We start from the raw sequence: 12,331 nt of genomic DNA on the forward strand, positions 1-12,331 counted from the left end.
GGCTATGGGAGCAGAGTTGAGGAGTGTAGAGAGTCCGAACACGCTTAGTCTCGATGCAGTGGCAAGGATGTTTAATATGACGGTAGTAGTGTTTAATTTATGTATGTTTATATTTGCAACTGATCATAGTGCTTAGTTGTGCAATGAACTATGTGTGATCTCCATGTTTCATTGCTTTTTAAAAAGATGGGTACCCAGTTTTAGGCATGTTGTACAGAACATGCCTACACGCACGGCACTATTTGGACGATTTACGATGACTCGATGAGTCAGCTGAGCCTTTCATCAGGTCTGAGTCCTTTGGAAGAACTCGTCGTAAGAGAGGAGAAATCTGTCTACCCAAATCTTCCTGTCTCCTCTAGCCAAAATTCAGGCCTGCTATTGAAGATGCTGTTAGGATAATTTGTTGATGTATAAGAAATGTAAGTGAGAGTCAGAGTAAGAAGTGGCAAATCCTCTATGCTGAAAATTGGAGTAGGTCTCGTTCTTGCATTGCATGATCACGAAATCACTTCTCATGAAGGATAACAACAGGGAAATCAGAAGAAAGCCCGAAGACAAGCTGCGAATCAGTCCCCATAAAAAATGTATACATTTACATAAATCGTGTTTACTTTCTTTCCTCGGACAGCACTATTCAGAGGAGAGAAATACTGCCCATGGACATTTTATTACATCGAGCAAGCCATAGCTGAGATTATTTATTATACATCAGTCCATTAATTAAATCAAATAACAGCAAGATATACTGGACAAGAAATTTCAGAGGTCTTACATTCTCAATCGCTGTTTCGCCATTCTGAAAAAATGGCATGGGGTTCGGTGGATCTAACACTTCATATAAATACAAAACTTCTTGGTCTTACACCTGCAGGAAGCTAGCATACTTGGCGCCGAGGAAGAGCCTCTGCACACAGAGCAGGGAGTTCTTCCTAACTTCGGCATTGTCGTGGTTCATGAGTTTCATGACTCGGTCCTTCGCCTTGAGGTCTGCCACCACTAAGCGGCCAGAAGGGTGGTACTGAAGGAACTGTGAGAGGTCATAGCAGGCAACCGCAAGAGCAGTGGTGTCGGTTGATGTGTCAATGACTGTCATAAGGACACGTAGGATCTGCAACATTGAAGGTGTCACTCCACAAAAAGGTACAGAAAAATAACATTTCACTTTGAATAATATATTAGGCAAATCTTGATCGCCTGATCGGCACCAACTCAAACATCGAAAATAGTCATATTGGATGTCATTAACAAAACTGTGTATGCAATATGCATGCCCAACAAAAAGTTTTTTGACCCTGGAACCGTTGAACAATCGTTCTACGGTATTTTGCCTAACATAAATTTAATAGGATACTAGAACAAGATGGGTGCAACCAGGTGTGAAGACACGACCTAGAGTGTTTCACGCACTAGTATCTTAACATGCTGCACTGGAACTGATAAAAGCAGTCCAAGAGACTCAGGCCGCGGCATTAAGGTGGATTATGATATGTTCCAGGTTTTTCAGCGGGCCTCCTTTTTCATTTGGCTAACCAACTGTTTGCTGCTTTTGAGACTATTTTCCACAACAGATAAATTCAGCACTGCACAGTTGAGCAACTGCAAAATTAGCCTCAGTGTAGGAGAACCGGACCAAATTTAAAATAGGCCACTTTGGATTATACGAACATTTTCCGGGCACAAAAAAGGATTATACAAGCAAACAGCTCCTGAAATGCAATCAGGGGGGAGGGGGGGGGGGCAGTTTTGCATGTGGTTCCACGAGATATTCTTCTTTATATTTTCATTCAAAAAAGGACATGACATACCTGGAAATCATTTTCCTCAAAGTTGGTGATATTTTCTCGCCAGAAATTTGGGTCTTTGTGCATTGGAGACCAATCAAGATGGCCAAGAAGCACTTGCTGTTTGTACTTATCAAATGAGCTCAACCTCTTAAGGTTCTCTTTGAGACCCACTTCCAGTTGATTCAGTGCATCTAACAAATCCTGGTTGCACAGGTAGGATAATGTCAGTTCAAAGAGGTAATAACACAGACTCAACTGAATACACAACTAAAGAATTCCACAGCATTTTTGCAGATACAACAAAACTCTGATCCTACAATCATGGTACATCGCACCATATAATACTATACGTCCGTTTGAGCGACAACTAATATGGGACGGAGGGAGTACTAGGGTATGCCTGTATAGTACAGGCAGAGAGAATATTCAGTAGAAACCATGTTTGAAAGTTTTCAAAAATTCTCAAAACAATATAGTATGTTAAGGGTGATGTTCTATTAGCATGTGAAATTCCAAGTTCAGACACAAATTCGTTACGAGGTATGAAAAAAACAAATCCAGCAATGAATCACTGGTTGGCGCTATTCATTGCTGAATTATTATTTTCATGCGCCGTAAATGGATGTGTTTGAACTTGGAATTTTACGTGTCTACAGAAAACCATCTCTTTGACATACTATATATTTTTCAGACTTCTTCGAAACTTCAAAACATAGGTTCCACGTGGTTTTCACCGGTTCCCACCTTAACTTGGTTTCCACCGGATATTCATGTGTATGCTTGTCAATGTGAGCTAAAGGGCAAATGAATACATCAAATTAACATAGTTGTCATGAGGAGTTTGGACAAGAACACAGAAATTTTAACTGAAAAAAATAAATAAACTAAATATAGTGCTCTTCTTCTAGAATGACAGTGTTTATTTCAAGTAAACAGTAATAAATACAAGTCTGTTCCTGAAAACATGAAGGAAACCAAAAGGAGATCATTTTACTTCACTGGACTTCTAGAAGGGAATCTATCTCAGATCATTCATTCTTACGAACTTATATACCAGCAACAGAAAAAAAAATGCTTTAAACAAGGTTTCAGCCTTTCAATCTTCTAGTAAATGCTTGAAAATGTAAAGGTTTTTAATATCCTCACCTCATCACTCCATGCTTGAGCTTTCAAATTCTGTACTATATGCGGCAACCCAAGATCAATCATTTGGGCAGCAAATGCACCCTTTGCCAACAAATTGCGGAAGGACATCACAACAACTCTGACAACCTTAAAAAACAGAAAATAAAATAACATTATGTTAGTATTTCTGATATGAAAGAAATTTATAGCATATTAGAACATGAAAAGTTCAAGGCTCACCTTCTCTTTAGTAGAGCCTTTGACAACATCTAAAAGTCTTGGCATAACCCTTGTAGTGGACAAATAATCAACGGCTGCATCATAGAAGGATAAAAGCCAGATACAAAGGCAAGTTTCATAGAGGAGCTGCATAAGATGCAACAAGGGGCGAAGAGTAGATTAGCAAATTAGTTCACAATTTAGAGAAGATGAAAAAGTTATAATTACATAAAACTGAGCTGCTTAGAGTAAATTGATAAATGATCATCTCATCCTAATGATGATTGCCCCGTTAATTAAATTAGTCAATTGATGTTAAAATGTGGAACAGTGACATGCATGCATCCAATAAATCTAAAGGGAACCGCATAAGCAATTTGAGTACAGAAAGTTGAAATTATGTTCTTTAAATAGAACAATTTGCATATTTTAACCTTCTATATAATTAAGGGACTCGGCAATACCTGAATTGACTGTTGTGTTGAGGCTGGAGATATTAAAGGAATGAGCAGTTTTACACCATCTGCCTGAACAAATAAGGTTCGAACATATGTCTCCTTCAGCAAAGTGGCAAGACAATGGGTAGCAGTAGGAATAGAACAGTTTGGATGGGTGGGGCTCCTGAGCTGCAAAGAACACCATTCTCAAAGTTTAGAGCTCCTGAACACTAGCTTCATAGCACAATTAGATACAAAGCAATAATAAACTAAAAGGCCATTTCACAAGTTTTGACCTGAGAACAGAGCCAATCAACCAAGCCCTTTAACACATCATGAATTGATGTAAGCTTGCTCTTTGAATTTGAAGCCTCTCCATTTGGAACCATGCCGTTCTGAAGCTTAGGTCTCGCACTACAATCATAGTGAAGTTAGATTGTCCAGAACAAGGAGAACCACAATACAATCATTTGAAATTAAAGAGAATGTACCTTATTAAGTGAGTTAATATCTTACAGCTCTTCTCCTGTACGAACCAGTTACCTTTCAAGAGCAACCTGGAAAACAGTATTTTTTGTGAGCTAAATATGACAGCCAGAGAATGGACTAATAAAAAGGAAAAAAACTGGCAACAAAAGGTAGTATGTGCTCAGCTCATCCCAGTTGAGATGGTGCAAGGTAGAGTGGCTGGCCCATGGGCTGGCTCATTATCAAAGTTTAGTTGAAGGGATTGGATGGTGGGATACTGAATAATAAGAAATTAAGAGCTATGAAGTCTCGAAGGGGAAAACAGTTTGGTTTAAAGACCAATTATTAAGTCACACCATTTTGGATGGCATCCATGAAATATCCAAGAAAATATATTTGCAGCCTCCCAGTATATACATCAAATGTTGATAATGACAGTGAGAACTAAAGACCCCTTTGGTTTACAGAATACCCTTATCAACCTGAGTGGAAAGCAACCTAGTAGAGTGGATTATAACCATCCTAAGACCAATTCATTCCAAAACTGGTTGACATTGGTAGGATGTGGAAGGAAAAATCGGGTTTTATAACACTATTCCACTCGCAGACCATGAGAGGTAAAAGGTGTTCTGTCCCCATGGGTTGGCCATCCACCAAATGGCTTTTGAACAGGAATTCATGCACAATCAACCTATTGCAGCCTATGTTGATCTATTTGCGCAGTGAATGAGATGTGCGGATTTTAAGATGACAAAAAGGCACACGGACTAAAAAAGTATCAAATCAATTAATACTTGCCTTAGGAAAGGATCGTAAATGTCTTCATCAGAGAGAGAGTTGTCGTAGAACAGTGCTGCTCGTTTAGGATTCGCTGAAAATAAAGGCAATGGTTTAACACTATGTCTATAATACTAACACAAAAGGTTTATTCTAGTAGATGAGTCGTTGAGGACCTGCAAGCATCTCATCAATGAGGGCAAGCACATATTCCACAGTCTCTTCCTTGGAGATGCTTCGCAAAATATTCAAAAAAACACGAACATACGATGGCCCATCCTATAAAACATAGAAATTTCCCGAAAAACTTTATTAGAAAATTAATTAAAAAATCAAATTATATGGATTTAGTCAAATAGAAGTGAAAAGTTGGCAAGGATCAGTGCAAACTGCAAAGACAAATAGGATGTATTTGTAGACAGTTATGGCTCGGGATTCTCTTGAAGGAGAAAAAAATACAAGTCTGTTTAAAAGTGAACCTACCGCACTTAGCAGACTAAATCCTACAATGAGGAAATTTTCCTATATAGGTTGTCTAATTCATAGAATTTTAAACCATAGAAATTTTTCCATATGATATGATTCATTTGTACCAGGTTTCATAAGAAAATTTGCATCCATTCCAACCTCTTGGAAAGAATCCAATTGTTTTTCCTATACACAATCAAATAACTATCAAATCCTGTAGTACTCAAGATGGCATGACATTCCAATCCTACATTTTTCCTATTCTGGCATTTTAGAAATACTGCGACTCAAAGGGGCCCTAAGATGGCAAACAAAATACAGTTATGCAATTGTGTTTTCCTAAGCTATTTACCCACAGGAAAAAATAATTTAAGATGATAATGCTACTACTAACCTCATCAAGCAACGGACCTCTCTGACTTTCTGGTTTGTGATCATAACGCCTTAAAAGCTGAAGGCATGTCGAAGTGATCAGCTTAGTTGACATATATGTCTCCCATGGAATGTCCCGCTTGAGAACCTTGAAATACAAACAAGAATCAGATAAATAACGCAGCTTAAAAATCTCCCCTTGATGTTGTCAAGTTCAGACAGAAGCAAATCATGCATGCATTCTATTTGCGCACTGCCCTCCTATTTCTAGATACCTACACTTACAGAGGGTGACATCGTCATGCATTCAGGTACCATCCTCACATACACTTAACAGACGTGATCCAACTGAAAGAGCACTAACGCTTGCAAATAGTTCATGAAAAACCAATCCTAGTTAACAAGGAGCAGCGGCAGGTATTATGGGTCTGCCCGTAAATTGCCCCTCATACAATCAGTTGTTCATGCTTTTGACAGAACAATAAATGGTTATACCTTAAATTATCACACAGAAACAGGGCATGTCTAACTAACAAGAAACCCACGGAGATAACTGAAGTCTGGACAGTACCAGGTCAATTGACTGCATCCTAGAGTAGCACAATGAAATGACCACACAAATGCCAACCAAAGTTGCAACACAAAATCTTGCATGCAGATGAAAATCTGCACTACTTTGGAGTCCCAATACGACAGAATCTACCTTTTAACTACTTCGGAGTAGCAAACGACATAGTCTAGTTTTATTCAAATTCTCCAACCGCTTGCTCCACTCAATTCCAAAAATGAAGAAGGCCCATGAAACATCTGCTCACTTCCAAACAACATTACAAAAGCATCTATTCTCGCTCGAATTCGGCAGCCCTTTGCACTGTTGAATCACAAACAAATAAAAAAATAGTCCTATTTCCTTGAGACGTCGCACCCAGGTAATGTGCGCCACCAGCACATCTTAAAATCTCGACAGCCCAAAGCTAGCAGCGCAAGTTTCAATGCACACTCGGGACCGGCAAAACTAAATCAGGGGAGGCATATCCCAATGCATCAACTGACCTGCTCGGTGGTGAGCTCGGCGCGATCCATCCCGGCTGGTCAAGCTCCACCCACCTGAGAGCGCCCACGCCTGCAAAATCAGAATCATCCGAGTCACGGATCAGATCGGAATCGCCCCCGCGGCACAGGATCCGATCGAAGCGACGGAACCACCGCAGCTACGAAGACACCAGGCCCCGCGCGGATCAACCGGCGAGGGCAGGAGATTCGGGCGGACGGGCAAAATAACCTAGCGCGGGATCGCGGATTTCTGGCTCACCTGGCGCCGATGGGCGAGCGGAGGAGGGATCAGGACGGGGAGGAGGTAGGTTGGGGACGATGGGGGGGAAGAGATCTGAGAGAGACACGAGGGAGGGAGAGAAGATTAGGGAGGGAGACGAGTGGCCGAGTCCTTAACGAGGTGGGACCCACGTTGCATACTTGGCCACGTGGAGGAGGTGTCGTGGTCGGCTTCACATGCATCCCTTGGCGCGCATCTTCAAGCGCTCAACGGTGGTATAGTTAACTTTGGCAAAATATCAGCTGCTCCGAAGGCTTAGAGCATCAGACGATGTAAATGCAAAAATAAATAACTTTTGCATCTTCAAGGTCAAAACCCCCTCTCCAATAGATGATGTAGATGTAAAAAAATTACATCTTCGAGCTATAACACTTCGGAGTGCAAATTTGCATCTTCATTTGGAGATGTAAAAACGATGGTCGCGCGCCAACCGCCTAACTGCCTTCATTTTGCTTCCGCGCGACCGCCGACATGGTCGACGCCGATGACCCCGCCGCGCAGCTAGTCCGACGCACCTCGCGGCAGTTGCCGTCGGCGCAACCACAGTCCCCAATTTGGCCTCCGCCTCCATGTCGTCGCCCTGGATTTACCCCACCTCAATCGGTCGCCGTTTGCGCCAGAGCTACCTGCGAAGAAGCAGCGGGCTGCCAAGCAACGCGATGGAGGTGTGAAGCGATAGATGGCGCGGGGGCGCAACCCGGCGGCGAACCAACTTCGGCCGCCCAAAATTTCGAAGCCAAACGCGGCTGCGGCGGGCAATTGGCTGTCGCCGGCAGCCGTGGCTTCCTCCTTCGGACAAAGAGGCCCTCCTTCACCTTCGTCGCCACCCCTATGTCGTTCCTCCTCCTCTCTCCGCCTCAAATCGTCGTTGCTTCGCACCCCTGATTTGCGACGCCGCCGCACCGAGTCGCCACCACCGCCGCCCCTTCGACGCTTCTTCGTCGCCGCACCGAATCACGTTGCGCCGCTACTGTTCCCACTGCCACCACCCCGATTCAGCCGTCGCCCACTAGTTTTTACATCTCCATTTTGCCTCATCTATTGGATTTGCACTTTTACATCTCCATTTTGCATCATCTATTGGAGCTGGCCCTTTTTTGGAGATGCAAAAAGTAGTTTTTGGAGATGTAAATTTTTACATTTCCAAAATTGCATCTTTTATTGGATATGCTAGTAGAGCATCTCTAGCAGACCCCTTAAAACGCGCCGACCCGCCAAATAACCGCTCGTTTATGGTTTTGGGCAAAAAAAGTGACCTGATCAGAAACTGTATCGGCCCGCGACCTGTAAAAAATTGTGGGGCACGGCAAATCTTCGCCCTCAACCTTTAGATACACGGGGTAGGAGGCCGACCGGAGCTTGACCCCTATCGGCGGTGAGATTTGGCGGGAGGGACATTTCCGCGCGGCAGTTCTCGCTTCCCCTTCCCTCCGCCGCCAGTGACCTCCCCCTGCCCACTCCGGAGCACCTTCCCTGGCTTCGTATCGCCGCCATGGAAGCCTCCCAGTCGTCGCCCATCATCGTGGGTGTCATCCACACGCCAACCCGTCCGGCAGATCTCGTCCTCGGCCACGTGGCGCCCGGCGTCGTTCAAGGCTGATGATGACATCAATACCATTGTTACACCCACAGCCCCTACTGCTATACATACTGGACCAATTATTAGAGCTCGCGCACGCCAATTAAATTATCAGGTACTTCGTTTCTTGGTAATGATTCTAATGTTCATGAGAATATGATGATGCCTAAATTGGATACATTTTTTTTGCTTACAAATGAAGGGCCTGGCATGAATAAGAGGGATAAACACTGGAGCAAGACCAAGCATGGAGATGATGGCATGCGCAAGGAGATCAAGAACGGAGTTACAAGTGATGATTTCAAGACTTTGAAGCCACCATAAGGAGTGCATGAAGACTTGGACGAAATATACAAGATGACACTTCATAAATTTCGTCTAGAGGCTATTCTAGGTGCTACGTCACCTTATTTTTGGGCCAGGCCCATGTATTTTTGAAATACTTAAGTATAGGTTGTTTTTAGAGTCTGTATGTGTGGGGAAACAAGAGTTAGGGTTGGTTTCGGACCCCTCCTCCAAGGGCCATGAAATCCCCCCTCTTCCTCCATATATACAGCCCTTAGGGCGTCGTTTAGACTTTGGGTTTTGTTTAGATTAAAGTTCGTCATAGTTGCAACTTCGCGTACTTCATTTGTGTTCAACGACCAGACAAAGGCGTCACAGAACCCCACCTTCATTAATAAAGCTTTCCTCTTATATTTGAAATATCCAGATTGCAATCTTAGTTTCTTGCTTGTTCTTTATTTGCCTGCAGGAAACAGTCCTTCGTGGTCAGGTTGATCGTGCTCCGGCGTGGTCAATAACCTCTCAGAGTTGGTTTAGCGATTGCTAAGGCGCGACGTCCTCACACGTTTGTAGTCGGATCGTCAAAGTCGACTTCCTCCAAAATGATACCCACCATCTCATCAAAAGATGGGACACCTTTGCCTCTATCAAAGGCTCCATCGCGCCACCCCGCAAGTGGTATGGCAACGTTGTCGTCCAAGGCGGCCATGTCGTGTTTTATTGTCAAAATCGCGGTCAATTGCATTTTTGGTTTTACGGTTTGAGGGCCGAAAACTGGGGGATATTCTCTTTTATCGCTTAGGTTTGCGGGCTCTATTCGGGGGCATCCAATTTCAGCCTTTAAATCGTGTTTTTTATCGGCCCTTATCCGTGGTTTAAGGGTCGTGGCTTTAAGGGGTCTGCTAGAGATGCTAATATTTTTTATGATATTGCTAGAGATCTTTGCGGGCGCCCTTAAATAATTTTTCCTCTTAAAGCTGACCCCTTAAAGCCGCCCCTTTCTTCTTCACCGTCGGCGAAGCAAAGCCGCGCCACGCCTCCCCTTCTTCTCCCTGCCGGCCGAAGCAAAGTTGCGCCGCCCCAATAGAACAGATCCTAATTTGAAGTTGTTCAACAAATAGAAGTACTACTTTTTTGGCGAGGCTAGAAGTTTCATCAAGATATCAAAGTGACAATATCTAAAATATATAGATAATCAAGAATATTGAATGACAATAAAGCTTGCATCTCACAACATAATTTGTCACTAGTGCAGAACAGGGCAATAGCACCGGTTCGTAAGGCCCTTTAGTGCCGGTTTCGGAACCGGCACTAACATTTCGGCACTAAAGGCCTCCCCTTTAGTACCGGTTCAGCACGAACCGGTGCTAAACGGCAACCACATGGCACGAGTCAGCTCCGGGGGCCGGGAGCCCTTTAGTACCGGTTGGTAACACCAACCGGTACTAAAATGTTTGGGGGATTTTTGGTTTTATGATTTCTTTTTCATTTAATTTTGTGTTTTCCATTTTAATTCTTTTTCGTTTGCTGGTATTTTACGGTACTACACATTGTACACGTTATGCATATATATATATAAATAGAATTTCTAGTATAACCAATCATATATATATATATCATCAATGTCTCACAAACCACCATATTAATTTACACATACACACATGTATAGCTATATACAATTTCTCCTACATATGCATGTTGCCTTCGGAGCCAGTGGCATTAGCCTAATTGGTGCCTTCGAAGCACGATGACAATTGGAAGTGGTTCATGACATGTTCGATGGGGGCGGTAGCGGGTAATAGTATTCTCCCTTCGGATTTATGACCTGGTCGAGCAAAAATCCCGCTATTTCCTCTTGAAGTGCTTCTACGCGCTCCGTTTCTAGGAGCTTGTCCCGCACCTCTTTGAACTGTTAAGAAGGAGATCAATATGCATGTGTATTAGTTGTGTGACTAGATATCGATAATGGTGTAAAAATTGTGAATAGTGTTCTGACAAGCGTACCCATTCCTGTCTTTGAGATCTGCTCCTTTCGGACGCCATCATGCGAATGTTCTCGCAAACGCAGTATGCACACAGATTAGTCCCCTGCGCCTGCTTCAGGGCCTTTATTACGAGAATGGAATTTAATTTGATCAGATAATAATTAATCAAGCATGATAATTAAAGAGATGGCAGCTAGCTAGCTAGTACTACTTAATTACTTACCTTGGATCGAAACCATTTCAGCTGTGGTTTCCATTCGCCTTCCGTGACGCTGATGAACCTTGCCCAAGCCCTGCCCGCCGACAAAGAAAATGAATAAAAGGGTTATTAAATAGTTCATATCATGAAATGACGAACTAAATAGACCGAGATATATAGTTAATAATGATTGAAATTACCTGTTGACTATCCCATACAAGATGTTGTAGTCACTATTTGCTTTGAGTAGCGAGTCCAGTATTTCAACTATTCCGGCGTCAACTTTAATGATACACAAGATCCAGTGAAATCTGCATGCACACACATTTGCATGTCTTAATTAAGCGGGCATATGTAAGCAAAAACATGTAGCTAGCTAGTAGGCAAAAACAGAGAATTTATAGTACAAGAAAGTGTGACTCACTCGAAGTTGTAAGGAAGTAGTATATCTTCATTGTATTTGAGGCGCTTCAAGAACTCTAGCATGCTGTCCTCTACCTGCTTTTCATAATACTTGCTCATTTTCCATGTGTATTGATTAACGGTGTTTGGGTCAATGAACCCAATGCCATAGCGTCCACCTTTTCTCATTTCATACATCTTCATCCTGCATAATACCACAGAAAAGAATATAGTGAGGATAATTACAGGTAATGATTGATCAAAAGGATCACTACAGCTAGCTTGAGACTTAAATTACAGAAAGAAATCACTTACAGACAATAGCAACTGATGATAGATTTGTCGAGTGCGTCTTGATTGTATAACTGAAACAGTTCAGAATACTCAACGGCCACAGCTTTCTCATGGTAGTAATGATCCTTCTTGACATACACCATGAGGGACTCTCGATCGGATCTCTTGGTAATGTCCATGTACCATTGATGCAATTCATACATTCTCGTTGGGAGCTTCTTGACATCTTCTGGCTTGACCAAAGGTTGGCCCCGGACATATTTCCGTTTTATTTCCTCCTCTGTAATCACAGGCATGTCCTCGATCTCGAGGAGTTGTCCAACAGTGATCTTGAGTTCTTCAGCCTGCATTATATGCTCCTGGGTTATTACCACATCGCCTACCTCGGGAACGTAAACTGTTTGGCCACAATAATATTGGGCGCGCGTACTGTCACGTGTTGTCGGCACAACAAGCGGGGGGGTCGATTGCGCCGCCTGTTCTCCCAGCTGGGCAACGGTTTTCCCGCATTTTTCGACAGCTGCTTGTTGTTTGCTCGAGCTCGAGCTCGCCTCCTTCTGTAGACGTTGTCAATGTAACTTCCTGATGTGGCGCTCATAGT

General features: G+C 42.9%; 1 protein-coding gene across 1 annotated transcript; it reads right to left on the minus strand.

Moving 5' to 3' along the window:
• Positions 1-560: 560 nt before the first annotated feature.
• LOC125536718 (vacuolar ATP synthase subunit H family protein) lies at positions 561-7,112 on the minus strand. Its single transcript, XM_048699957.2, has 12 exons — positions 6,966-7,112; positions 6,707-6,776; positions 5,676-5,801; positions 4,990-5,092; positions 4,835-4,907; positions 4,060-4,125; positions 3,865-3,982; positions 3,596-3,757; positions 3,153-3,278; positions 2,934-3,059; positions 1,809-1,988; positions 561-1,111 (listed from the first exon to the last, which is right to left on the minus strand). Exons 2-12 carry the CDS (start codon positions 6,734-6,736, stop codon positions 863-865), a joined length of 1,359 nt encoding a protein of 452 aa, XP_048555914.1. The 5' UTR covers positions 6,737-6,776; positions 6,966-7,112; the 3' UTR covers positions 561-862.
• Between the last annotated feature and the right edge of the window lie 5,219 nt (positions 7,113-12,331).

This window comes from Triticum urartu, chromosome 2A, assembly GCF_056163025.1.
Source record: "Triticum urartu cultivar PI428250 chromosome 2A, HENAU_Tu73, whole genome shotgun sequence".
Lineage (NCBI taxonomy): Eukaryota > Viridiplantae > Streptophyta > Magnoliopsida > Poales > Poaceae > Triticum > Triticum urartu.

Coding starts and splice junctions, on each gene's coding strand:
- LOC125536718 (XM_048699957.2), bottom strand. CDS start 6,736: ATGGATCGCGCCGAGCTCACCACCGAGCAG. Junction 5,802..6,706: donor CCGAGCTCACCACCGAGCAG/GTCAGTTGATGC, acceptor TTGTATTTCAAG/GTTCTCAAGCGGGACATTCC. Junction 5,093..5,675: donor GAGGTCCGTTGCTTGATGAG/GTTAGTAGTAGC, acceptor TATGTTTTATAG/GATGGGCCATCGTATGTTCG.